At 39.9% G+C, this 11,577-nt stretch overlaps 2 protein-coding genes across 2 annotated transcripts; one reads left to right on the top strand and one right to left on the bottom strand.

Annotated features, from left to right (window-relative positions):
* Window positions 1-718: 718 nt before the first annotated feature.
* LOC137284378 (L-rhamnonate dehydratase-like) lies at window positions 719-2,656 on the bottom strand. The gene has a single exon (XM_067816159.1). The coding sequence runs from the start codon at window positions 2,586-2,588 to the stop codon at window positions 1,299-1,301; it is 1,290 nt and encodes a 429-aa protein (XP_067672260.1). The 5' UTR covers window positions 2,589-2,656; the 3' UTR covers window positions 719-1,298.
* A 1,063-nt stretch (window positions 2,657-3,719) lies between these two features.
* LOC137283195 (DNA excision repair protein ERCC-1-like) lies at window positions 3,720-11,503 on the top strand. Its single transcript, XM_067814640.1, has 13 exons — window positions 3,720-4,086; window positions 5,002-5,120; window positions 6,401-6,584; window positions 7,115-7,271; window positions 7,593-7,653; window positions 8,063-8,166; window positions 8,428-8,527; window positions 9,010-9,086; window positions 9,370-9,469; window positions 9,778-9,849; window positions 10,279-10,347; window positions 10,557-10,629; window positions 10,914-11,503. Exons 2-13 carry the CDS (start codon window positions 5,052-5,054, stop codon window positions 10,958-10,960), a joined length of 1,113 nt encoding a protein of 370 aa, XP_067670741.1. The 5' UTR covers window positions 3,720-4,086; window positions 5,002-5,051; the 3' UTR covers window positions 10,961-11,503.
* The last annotated feature ends 74 nt before the right edge of the window (window positions 11,504-11,577 follow it).

Here is an 11,577-nt window from a genome sequence, read left to right as displayed (position 1 = left end):
AAGAGGTCAAGTCAGGTAACCTTTGAGATTGACCAATCAGAGCACAGTTTACAAAATTGTGAAAGTGAACACACACCTTTTGAACTTTAACCTTGAACAGATTTGTACCCGAACAATTCCAAATGGTATTTTCTATACAACTGCTTGCGGATGATGCACATAGAGCTTTCAACAACACTGTCAACAGCTGGTAAACAGTTGCTGAAAATAGTGTTTTTGGCAATATTTAAGGATGTTAGTTTGTGGAATTATTGACTTATAATAGGCATGTCATCAGAAAGCCTGCAAGTCAAATATCTGTGTTTTATGCTTTCTGTTGAGGGATCAGTGTCAGTGACTAGGGAATATTTGGTAAGTCCCGCCAAACCCTAAACAGTAGCCGTTGTCTGATTGGTTAAATCCATTCATTCCTCTTGCATTTGACTGGACGGTCACAGGTTGCTCAAAAGTTACCTGACGCCACCTCCTACTAGGGTTTGTTAGACTCATTAGTGTAATGTAACAAATAATACTGAGACTAAGTTTACTTAGAGAGGGATTAGATAGAATATGTGAAACATTATCATAACTTTGTTTATGTCTATCAATAACCTAGATCTAGCATGGCAGCTAGAGGACTGTTCTTGTCAAAGGGGAAGATATCAGGCCAATGCTGATGGATAACTCAACACTAAAACACTTTTTTAAGACAAGCACTGAAAACATGGAGGACCATGTGTAGTGTGTGCAATACTATTTATTTGTTTCTTGTGTACACTGAAATCTGCAAGACTCCCATTATATGAGAGGGGTATGTGACAAGCAAGCCTGGACCCGACAGTTAAGTGAACAATGTCACATGAGCAGCCACACAATTGGGATATGATGACACAGTCAACTAGACTACCAAGCCCGACATCATCCATTTTGTTCTCATGCAACAATCACTAATATTCTTACCACAACTCACTACCGGTCTGTTGAATAGTAGCTGGACCTGTCATTTGCAACTGGGTGAAAGGTGTTAAAAAACAATTCACATGGACAATCATAGCATGATCAAACTCATGTTTACTGATTACAAATTATGATATTGATTGATAATGTGAAGACGTTTCTGCTGACACCACTAACACAAATGCTGCAAAATAAGACTACCATTTCTTTACAACATTTATGTTGTATTTTTGTGAAATTTTAGAAGCTCCGACATGCTTTCATTCTGTATTATGAGATAGTTCAGAACATTTCATAAGTATTTCAGAAGGTATCTGGCTAAGGTTTGGACACCCATCCAACTCCAGAATGCAGCTGCCAATCTAAAATGGAAAAGATGCATTCTGTGGTACTTTTCTATCAATGTTTTGCTTTGCCTGCTGTAAAGACTCGTTCTCTGATCGCTCATACGGTCTTATAAGATTGTCCCTACACAGTGTCACACCAAATCCAGCTCTTGGTGGGAGGTCAATGAAGCCATCTTTAGGTAACGGTTCATCTGGAAATATCCCTCCAAAATAGGGTGTAATCTCATCGGCTTTCGGACTCAGATTGATGAATTCCGCCAGTGGACAGTTCCTGAAGGCGTACTGAAGATGATATGAGTAGACACTGGAACCGTGAGGAATGACCAGGACGTCATGAGCTGACGCCATAGCAACCACCCTCCTGGCTTCTGTAATACCTCCAAGCCATGTGATGTCTGGTTGAATAACGTCGACACATCTTGAACTTAGAAGCTGCCTAAACCCATACCTTGTGTATTCGTGTTCCCCAGTGGTTAGAAGGACCTTTGAACCTCTCAGCGCCATCCTGACCTCATTATAGCCTTCATAATCGTCTGGAGGCAGATACTCTTCCATCCACTTTAGACCATATGGTTCTAGTTCCTTTGCTAGACGAATAGCATATGGGACGGTCAGCGCCATGTAGCAGTCCAGGGACAGTGGGAATTCGGGTCCGACTTTCTCTCGCCATCCTTTGAAGAATTCGACGTTCATCCTCAGCCCTTCATCACCCTCATCAGGGCCGTGTGGACATGCAACTTTTGCTCCAACAAAACCAAATTTCTTAGCGAGATCTGGACGACCTGTTGTCGAATAGACTGGCAGACGATCTTTAGTTTTCCCGCCAAGCAAGGCGTACACTGGCTCATTCCGCAAGCGGCCCAGGAGATCCCACAGAGCCAAGTCCACGGCGCTTATAGCTTGTATGGGCAACCCCTTCCGTCCATAGTTGAGTGTAGCTCGGAACATCTGATCCCACATAAGTTCCACATCACGGGGATCCTGACCCTCTACAAACCTGCTCAGGTGCTGCTCAACAATGTAACATCCAGGTTTTCCGCCGATAGTGACGCCAACGCCCGTAGTTCCATCGTCTGCCTCAACTTCAACAACCAACGTCCCAAGTGCGTTGATCCCCCAAGATTTCCTGAAAGCTCTGTATTGAAGATAGCCTGACATTGGGTTGGCTATCGGTGCAAGGCCTCCGTTTATCCAGTGAGTGTCAATAACGTCATGGCAGTCGGATCCTTGGTCTGCCGTAGTGGCCGACATTGTATACGCTCTCACTTCCTTTACACGGGGGAATTCTCGCGCTTCTCCAGCCATCTTTCTTCAAAGTGGCAGTTAGCTTTCAAATAAAACAGCTTCACTCAGCTACAACACCTCTTGATGAACGACACTAGATAAGATAGTTCGTACCCTATTTCCTCGATTATAAGTTCATCATTTCCTTATATCAGTCTTTGCCTGACCTCAAATGGTAAGTCAGTGATATTTGTATGGTATTTCAGGAATCATTATGCGATAGCATTGAAACATGAAGTGAGTGAGTGGGTGAGAGAGTGAGAGTGACTTTGGTGGAACCCACAAGCATCTGTAAGATGTGGACACACCTAGCAACATAATCAAACCCATGCTGATAGTTTGCCATACGGATGCACACTAAATAACTGTGAAGCAATGGCGTTTTGCAACATTGATGTGATACCAGGTATGTTCACCTGTATGCCCCTGTCCAGCATTTTGTGTTGGTGGAGAGTTCTTGTCATTGGCTGAATGCAGCACTAGAAGTGAGTTTAGTTTTACGCCTCACTCAGCAACATCCCAGATATATGACGGGGGTCTGCAAATAATCAACGGCATGAGCATCGATCAGTGCAACTGGGAACCGAAGACATGTGTCAACCAAATCAGCGAGAGTGACCACCCGATGCCGTTAGTCGCCTTATACGACAAGCATAGGTTGCTGAACGCCTGCTCTACCCCGTACTTTCACGGATCCTCAAATGGTGGTCATATTCAATGCATGTAGGCATCTATTAGTTTCAGGCAGGTGGACTTTGAGACATTGTATCGCGACAAAATCACGTAGTGACGGCATTCGCTGTACATTATCCACCTGACGAAGGTGCAAGAATTAGCCTTGAAACGTCGTGTTAAAAATAATTAAAGAAGTTGTCATCCATAATAGTGTCTTGTATTCGCTGTACACTTACAGAAAATGTATGGGCGCCTATGCCTTTTTAAACATGGTATATCATCTAAAACTATTTACGGTAAGTTATAACGTGAGAATCAAAATGTGCAGACAGTACCTTGATCTACTTTACTCTAGTCCTATTTGACCTGGTTATTTTCTGTAGCTTGACCTTGACGGTAAATACAGTTCTAGTGGCGTGGTAAGTCCGTGACAGATCGTGATAGATCGTGATTGTGCATGATAAGTTGTGTAGACATGTGTTTTGTCATCCTTGCTATCTTTGCGCACAAACTACACAGACATACACAAATACTGAACCCACTTGGTTGGTCAGTTCATTTAATTCTACATAGGATAAGGATACACACCTGTAGTCGATCTCACACGACCTTGGTCACAATATGGCTGAAATATTGCCGATGTGACGTTAAATATAAACTCACTCACTCACTAAATAACAGAAAAAATTGTTTGCAAGGAGATAACTTCCAGAACTACCCAGAGTATCTTATTTCCGCTCATTCATCATCAATATGTATCATAACTCAATGGAAAAGTAATACAATGAATGACGCCGGAAGACGTGGCTCTATTGGAATGTTGGTCAGCGAGTCTGTATACAAGGTAAGATAACGTTTTATAAAATATAGATTATATGGCTTTCTTTCGCAGTCATGGACTGTGCACTAGACTATTGTCAGTATGAGTGTGCACACAAACAAAGTGTGTCACCCTTTGATAACTAAATGCTTAAACAATGTTCAATACAGATTATGTTAACGTATCTAACAGCTACAAGAGACAGTGTTAAATGGAATGTTAATGCTAATGGGAAATCAAAATGTGTATGAAACTACATGTCTGTACAAATGAGATGTAACCACTGAATGGAACAGAACACTCATGAACGTGCAACTTATAGTGACGTCAGCAGTGTCGTCATTGCCACGCACAACAATTTTTTGCACATGCAGTTCGTCGGCATATTGTGTGCAGTATGTGAATGTCAAAATTTTATTGTCGATTTAGGAAACTTTATCGTTTGGTGTTTGATCATTCAAAAATGAAACGTCTATTGAACATCTCATCGTGGCAACACTCACGACTGCACGCCACGGGCTACCGGTATGGTCTTTTGGGGATTGTCTCAACATCAGATAGCTGCGCGTTTCCATTGCAACCGCAATAAGGGCAAGAACCAGAATCAAGACCAGAGACCATATATTTATTGATCTCTAATGAGATTAAACCAGAGACCATATAATAGGTCTCTGATTAAACGAACCCCTGGTTAGTGAACACAGCCTATAGATTCGATAAATAAACAGACTGGTGTTTTATTTTGCTGACGGTTGAAATTTTAGGATATTTCAACTATATTTTACCATATTTAGTTTCTGTTCCCTGTTCACTTGGGGGTGTTACAAAACTAATCCGTGGTGATGAGTGACAACATAAAGAGAATTTTGTTTTGTGGTATCCTGAATGTTACTTTCAGTGGTGAATTATCCCCCTTTGATGCTACAGTTTTTGTTGCAGGACGATAACCATATCAGGTGTATGTACCTAGGAAGGCTGACTGTTAAAATATGGCTGGAAAAGGCAGGTTTAGAATTCCAACACTAGACGAGAAGGACAAAGCTGTGTCGTGTTTGCAGGTGAGTGTCTTGATATGTAATTACAGTTAACCTTAATTGTTGCCTGTGCCTCAGAATTAGACAGAAATGACGATTTTTGACCCATCTTGAGCAGGTTTATGGTCGATGATACTGACTTTACTGGCTTAATCATTAAATAGTAATAACAAAAACAAACGCTGTTGATTTGTAGATTCACATAAACCCATTTAAGTGCAAATTATAGCTTCGAAGTTGCTGTTATCAACTTTTCTTCTAGCCAATATCTGATCACACCCTATATCTACACACAAGTGTGCGAAAGAGCCCGTTGGCCCGTGGCTAGTTAAAATCCAGTCTGGCTAGTAAATCTTAACAGTCACTGGCCTGACTGGCTTGTGAATTTTCATGGAGTCCCACTGCAAATATATCACTCTCTAAGTTACTATGTATCTACACTTTTAATTAATGTAAGATTATGGCCTGATAATAATGTTCATGATATTGGCAGCTTCATGACCTGTGTCTATATTCAAATTTCATGCTAGTGAATTATTTGGTGGGCTAGTAGCTTTCATGCATAGCTAGCCTGACTGGGTAGCAACATTTGATAACTATTTGGCACATTGCATATGCTGACTAAGCATGGACTTATGATATCAGCATTCATGAACTTGGAAGTTTGGCTGTTGTTGCCATTGATAAGTGTACACGTTCGGGGTAATTAACTTAACTACTGACCAATAATTTTTGCAACTGTATATCTGAGGGATGTGTTGAATTTCCTCTGAAATGTCAAAACGAAAAAAATTACATATTTACAAATCAACATCTTAGAACAAAAATTATTCTATAAGTTCTGAATAAAAACTAAAAGCTAAACAACAAGAGATGGGTATGATGTAACCATTTTCTGTTATTAGTTCTGAATATGCACTAAATAATACCATGACAATGTTGAGCTATACTGAATAAAACCAGGTGTTATTCTATCAATGTGTTTATCATTTGTTCAAGTTCAAACTAGCAAAACATTTGAGGGACTGGTCATTTTTATTGTACTTGGGACTGATAGTGGTGCACTGCAGACACAGCTGCTATTGCTGTTTTTAGAATGGAGCAATCGTGATATTACTCAAACACTTCATGCCTACATTTCTTAACTTTTGCAGTACACAGTAACTATTGTGTCAAGATGGTTCCATCTGGAAAACTCAACCAAAGATATAGCTGAAGAGTGAAGGATATAAAGGGAAATTTAAATGTACATTGAGTGGACATTTGTGCCAAGCTGTACTGAAGTTGATTATGTATTTTTATAGAAGGGAGTGAAGCCTCTCTTCAAGACTAGCAAGGAGTCCAAGAGTGATGATGTCTCGCACAAACAAGTGGTACCATCAGCAGCTCCCAGCTTACCACAGAAAATGATGCCAGCCAACAGTAACAACTCTGGCACACACACACCAAACTCAGGCACAGCAGACACAGTGGGCCTATCAAGTAATGGTATGGTCAAACCTGTCTTTACCTGTACGTCGTACCTGTTTTACTTCCAGGGGGAGCCATCCTTCCAGTTCTTATAAAAATAACTGGATGTAGGTCTGTATATTTGGGAAATAAACACAGCTGTTTGTAACGTTCAATGTCATTTTGTTTACAATATAGAAAAAATAACATGGAGCCATTCCACAAAACGATCTTAGCGCCACAATGATCATTTTAAGCCAATGTTAAAGAATGAGAGTTACAAACATCCTGGAGCTAAGGTTATTTTGTGGTATTTGTTTCTAATGGGTTTTTTTTTAAAATAACGGTGGAAATGTAACATATGCTATATTTGGGATTGTGTAATCATAACAGTAGAAATGTATAACAAATTATGTGGATTGTGCTTTCCAACCTCCTTTTCCTGCTATACCATCATATTTAGTAATGATACCACATGAAGTCTATCTAAACATGTGACTGATTGCTTATCATCATGTATATACCTTAATGATTTAGATTTTATTACATTGCAATTTTGTTTACATCAGGTAATAATACAAATGCTGTCAGAGAGGGTGTTGGCAAATTAGTAACAGCCAACAGTTTGACTAAGCAAGTGACAAGTAGCAAGATTGAGGGTGCCGTAGAACCCACAAGTTTACAAAAGGAGGCAGATTATTTGGTGGAAGAAGAGCAGCCTGAAGAGTAAGTATATCTTACATTAACACTAAGTTGTATTGCAGATGTATGATTATCCATGACTATTAAACCAGCATGTACCATGCCCAGTACATTTGAAAGCTTCTAATGAAAACATTAAGTAGAATTTATCTCTAAACAAAAATGCCGAAGTTACCAATGATCACATTGCTAGATGAAACTATCAAAACATCCTCTTTTGCTCAAACAGGTAAACCATACTGCCACTTCTTTTATCTTTCCTACAGTAGATCTTTGTTAAAACCCTAGATTACATTCAGTGTGTTTAGTCATTTAGTCAGTTTCATTGATATGTTCTCTTTACAGATCTCTACCAACACTTGCTAAAATAGGCAAAACAAACTCCCTAATTGTTAACCAAAGACAGGTAAGCATTTAGCAGATAAACCTACATGACTGAATATTATGATTTGATACCTAGATGATGGAATATGATTTGAATCCCCTAACTGACTGGTCCAAACTGGTTTAAGTGTCCTAACACAGGGATGCGTCACTAATGTGTGTTGGGGAGTCTTGGAAATTTTTCCAACACTCATCATGGATGTAAGAGTATGCTATAATGAGGACTGGTTGTTCCTGCCTGGTGGAAGTCACAGCATGGTGACATGGATCATTGCCAGGAGGTGACAGGAATATTGCTGACTGTGGAGTAAAACAACACTCCCTCCCTCCCTCCTTCACTGTAATATTTGTGATAGGTGTGAAGACACACTCAGTCATACTAACAACACAAATATAATTCCATCAGTGTTTCATTTTACATATTATTTCAGAGAGGAAACCCCATACTGAAGCATGTGAGGAACATCCCCTGGGAATACGGCAACATAGTGCCAGATTATGTCATGGGGCAGTCCACATGTGCCCTGTTTCTCAGGTGTGTCTTTGTGACAGTTACATCAGATCACAATAACATTCCCACCTTCCAGCAGAGGTAGTGGAAATGCTCGTCAGTGACCCAAGAACTTTAATGTTATATTAATACCATATTGCATGTCGTCGTAAATGCTGGCATGGGATTTCACCAGTCCGTCACTGGATTTTCTGACCAAACACAATTAATTTCAGTCCTCTGTTTTAAGTTGGAAAAGTTTGGCATTAAACAAAAACCAACATTTTTTGTTTTGTTTTCTTTCAGTCTTCGATATCATCAATTAAACCCAGAATATATCCACAAACGGCTAAAACTTCTGGGCAAGAGTTTTGATCTGCGAGTACTGCTTGTACAGGTTGACATAGTGAGTATTTCCCTCAAACAGAGCTATTTGTAATTGTAAAATCTGCTTGTTGTACTAATGAACAGCAGTCTTTTAAAAGGTTACTATGTTGGATAGAAAACTTTAAAACCTTTATCCCATCATGCCCAATCTGAAGATTTAAAAGCATGGATCGTTTCAGCTGCTCCCTTTACCTGCTTGTGCTGTAATTTTCAACTCCTTCGTGTACCATGTATACCTTATAGTACTGTAGCCTTCAAGACCTGTGATTCTGAGGTTAGAGCAGTCCTACTGATTTGAACATCGGGAAACAGCAAAAATGACGCTAACCAAATGTGTCAATGATCATTTGTTTGGGATGGACCCGGCATCAATCAGGATCTTACAACCAGTTCTCAGCAGTATTGTTGATACATTTTCAACATCAGGTGATGCATACAGCAGTGAATAGATCCAAGGTGGTACTCTTAAGTAATGAGTTCTTTACCTCCTGCTTACTTCAGAAAGATCCCCACCATCTTTTGAAGGACCTGGCCAAGATGTGTATTCTGGCAGACTGTACCCTCATGCTAGCTTTCAGGTGACTATAGCCTTAGATCAGTCGCTACATCAGGAGTGAGTTGTGGCAGTTAATATTCCTTAATCGTGCCACATGCATATGTTCAAATCAGTTGGGTGTGATGCATCAATTTTCAGATCCTTGTTTCATGATACATGACTCAAGTGTTTGTAACGCATGAAAACGTTATTCTGCTGAATGAGGTTTTAGAATATCTACTATTTCCACTACTTGTTGATAGTCATTGTAAAGACTTGTTGTTTACAAAAGTGAGTATCTTGTTCCACCTGTTTGTGGTGTGTAGTCCCGAGGAGGCAGGTCGCTATCTAGAGACGTACAAGGTGTATGAGAACAAACCACCAGAAGCCATCATGGAGAAGACAGACAACAACTTCATGGCAAAGGTAACTTACTTTATTGAGTGCTGCACTGAGCAATATGATGTCTGCTTGTAAGTTATCACTGTCTAGTGATTAATATTATTAATATACTATAGATATCGCAAACCATATCATCATGGTAGAATGACATGCTGTCACCAAGTTACACAAGTTCATATTTTGCATCTTACAACCAGCCTTGATGGGACCTGTTCTTATCTCAGCATGTTTCTTGAAGTTGTTCAAACACACAAAACATGTGAGCACTTAAAGATGTGACACAGGTGTGTTATTTGTGTGTTGTCATCTCATATCATATCTGTTGTTGCCAGATGACTGACTGCCTGACGACGGTGAAGTCCGTCAACAAGACAGACTGCATGACCCTTATGTCCACATTTGGGGTGAGCTGCTGTTTCCGGCAATGTCAACAATGATCAATTATAAATTCATCTCAACTGTCTTTCTTGTAGTTGCACATAGATTAGGTTTTACCATCACAAATATTGCTTCAAGTAGATATATCTTACTTTCTAGTAGTGTTCAACCACCAAATGAATACTTATTGCTTATTATAGGTGGACATTCCTTGTAATAGAGTGCTGATGTCATAGGTAAAGTGTAATGGTCTGGTTAAAATAAGATCTCGTTTTATTAGTGTCTATTGTCCGATTTATTAAATCTGATAAGTGTATCGGTCTCTTGCTTCAAAGTACTGTTGGCTGTGAACTTGCTCTATAATGGCCTTACACTTGTTATATGATAACCATGAACTTTCAATAAGATGGCCATAAAAAATGGTAAATAATGGCCTTCACCTTGCTGTATGACAGAGCCTGGAGAAGGTGATGAAGGCCGGCAGGGAGGAGCTGTCTCTATGTCCTGGTTTCGGACCTCAGAAGGTATATGGATGAGTAGATACCTGTCAGCTGACAGCTTTGACATTCATCTGATTAAGTGGTTCAGATCACACCCTTGGTTAATGCATCAACTAGTGTAAGTCATACAGTACTGGGAAAAACATCAGTGGCTTCCAAGTTACTCTGAACTCCTGCATTTGCTAACTGTTATTGTTTGTTTACTAACTACTGAGTGTGTACGTCTGCTCCAGGCCCAGAGACTTCATGATGTGTTTCATCAGCCCTTCTTGAAAAGCAGGAAAAGACAGCATGACAACACAAAAGGTAGCAATGCTTTCTCTGACATTGGAACTTGTGTATAAGATGAGAGAAGGTTCATTATGACTGCTGCCCGAAACATAGAGACAAATGTGCAGTTTATATTATCACATATATTTGACACATTAATTACGTCCCTCCAATTCTCAGAATATTTCCCTTCATCTATGTAAACTGCATGTTCAAACAGTGGTCTTTCATTGTACTCCAGCAGTGGTTAACCTAAACATCACATTGGCTGTGAAGGAGGATGCCATATGCATGGTTGGGAACTTTTTTTTTGTTTTTAGGTACTCCAGAAAAGTCTGAACCGAGCCCATCAAAGTCAGCTAGATAACACAAGATATGTCCATACATTTTTGCTGATTCTGCAGTGCCAAATGTACCTCAGGTGATTGCTTTGGTCAGGGGATTAATCAACAACTGGAGTTGACGCAGTTGATTGTATGGTGCTGAAAACTGCAACCCACAGCTCGGTGAACTGTACTCAACACTCCACTAGTTGTTGTGGTTTCTGAGAAATTCACCTATGTTCAGTGATGGAAAGAGCAAAAGCTGCACAGACCATCCAACATCATAGGCTCTCATGGAGGCAGGCCTGGAAGATGTGCAGCCAAGTGCCAGGAGGCCATCAAAGGAAGGAACATATGCCCTTACCACGGAACATCATGAGTGTAGAAAACCTGCAAGCCAACATTGGAGACAAGATCAATCCATCCTCAAAAAACTGGCACCTTTAGGGAAGTGCCATCAATTTGAGACATTGTCCAAAAGGAGGCAGTCATAAAAGTGCTAATAAGTCATGACTGATTCATCATCAACAAATGTGATGTCCCACTATTTACTTTTACAACATAAAATAAATTATTTCATAGTTTTATTTCTTTTTCATTCATCGAATAACAGTTTTCACTGTGAACATTTCATCATCAATTTGATAGAAGTTATGTTGAA

The sequence above is a fragment of the Haliotis asinina genome, chromosome 5, assembly GCF_037392515.1.
Source record: "Haliotis asinina isolate JCU_RB_2024 chromosome 5, JCU_Hal_asi_v2, whole genome shotgun sequence".
NCBI classification, from domain to species: domain Eukaryota; kingdom Metazoa; phylum Mollusca; class Gastropoda; order Lepetellida; family Haliotidae; genus Haliotis; species Haliotis asinina.
The sequence above is the reverse complement of the archived record's forward strand: the minus strand, read 5'-3'. Positions and strand labels throughout refer to the sequence as shown.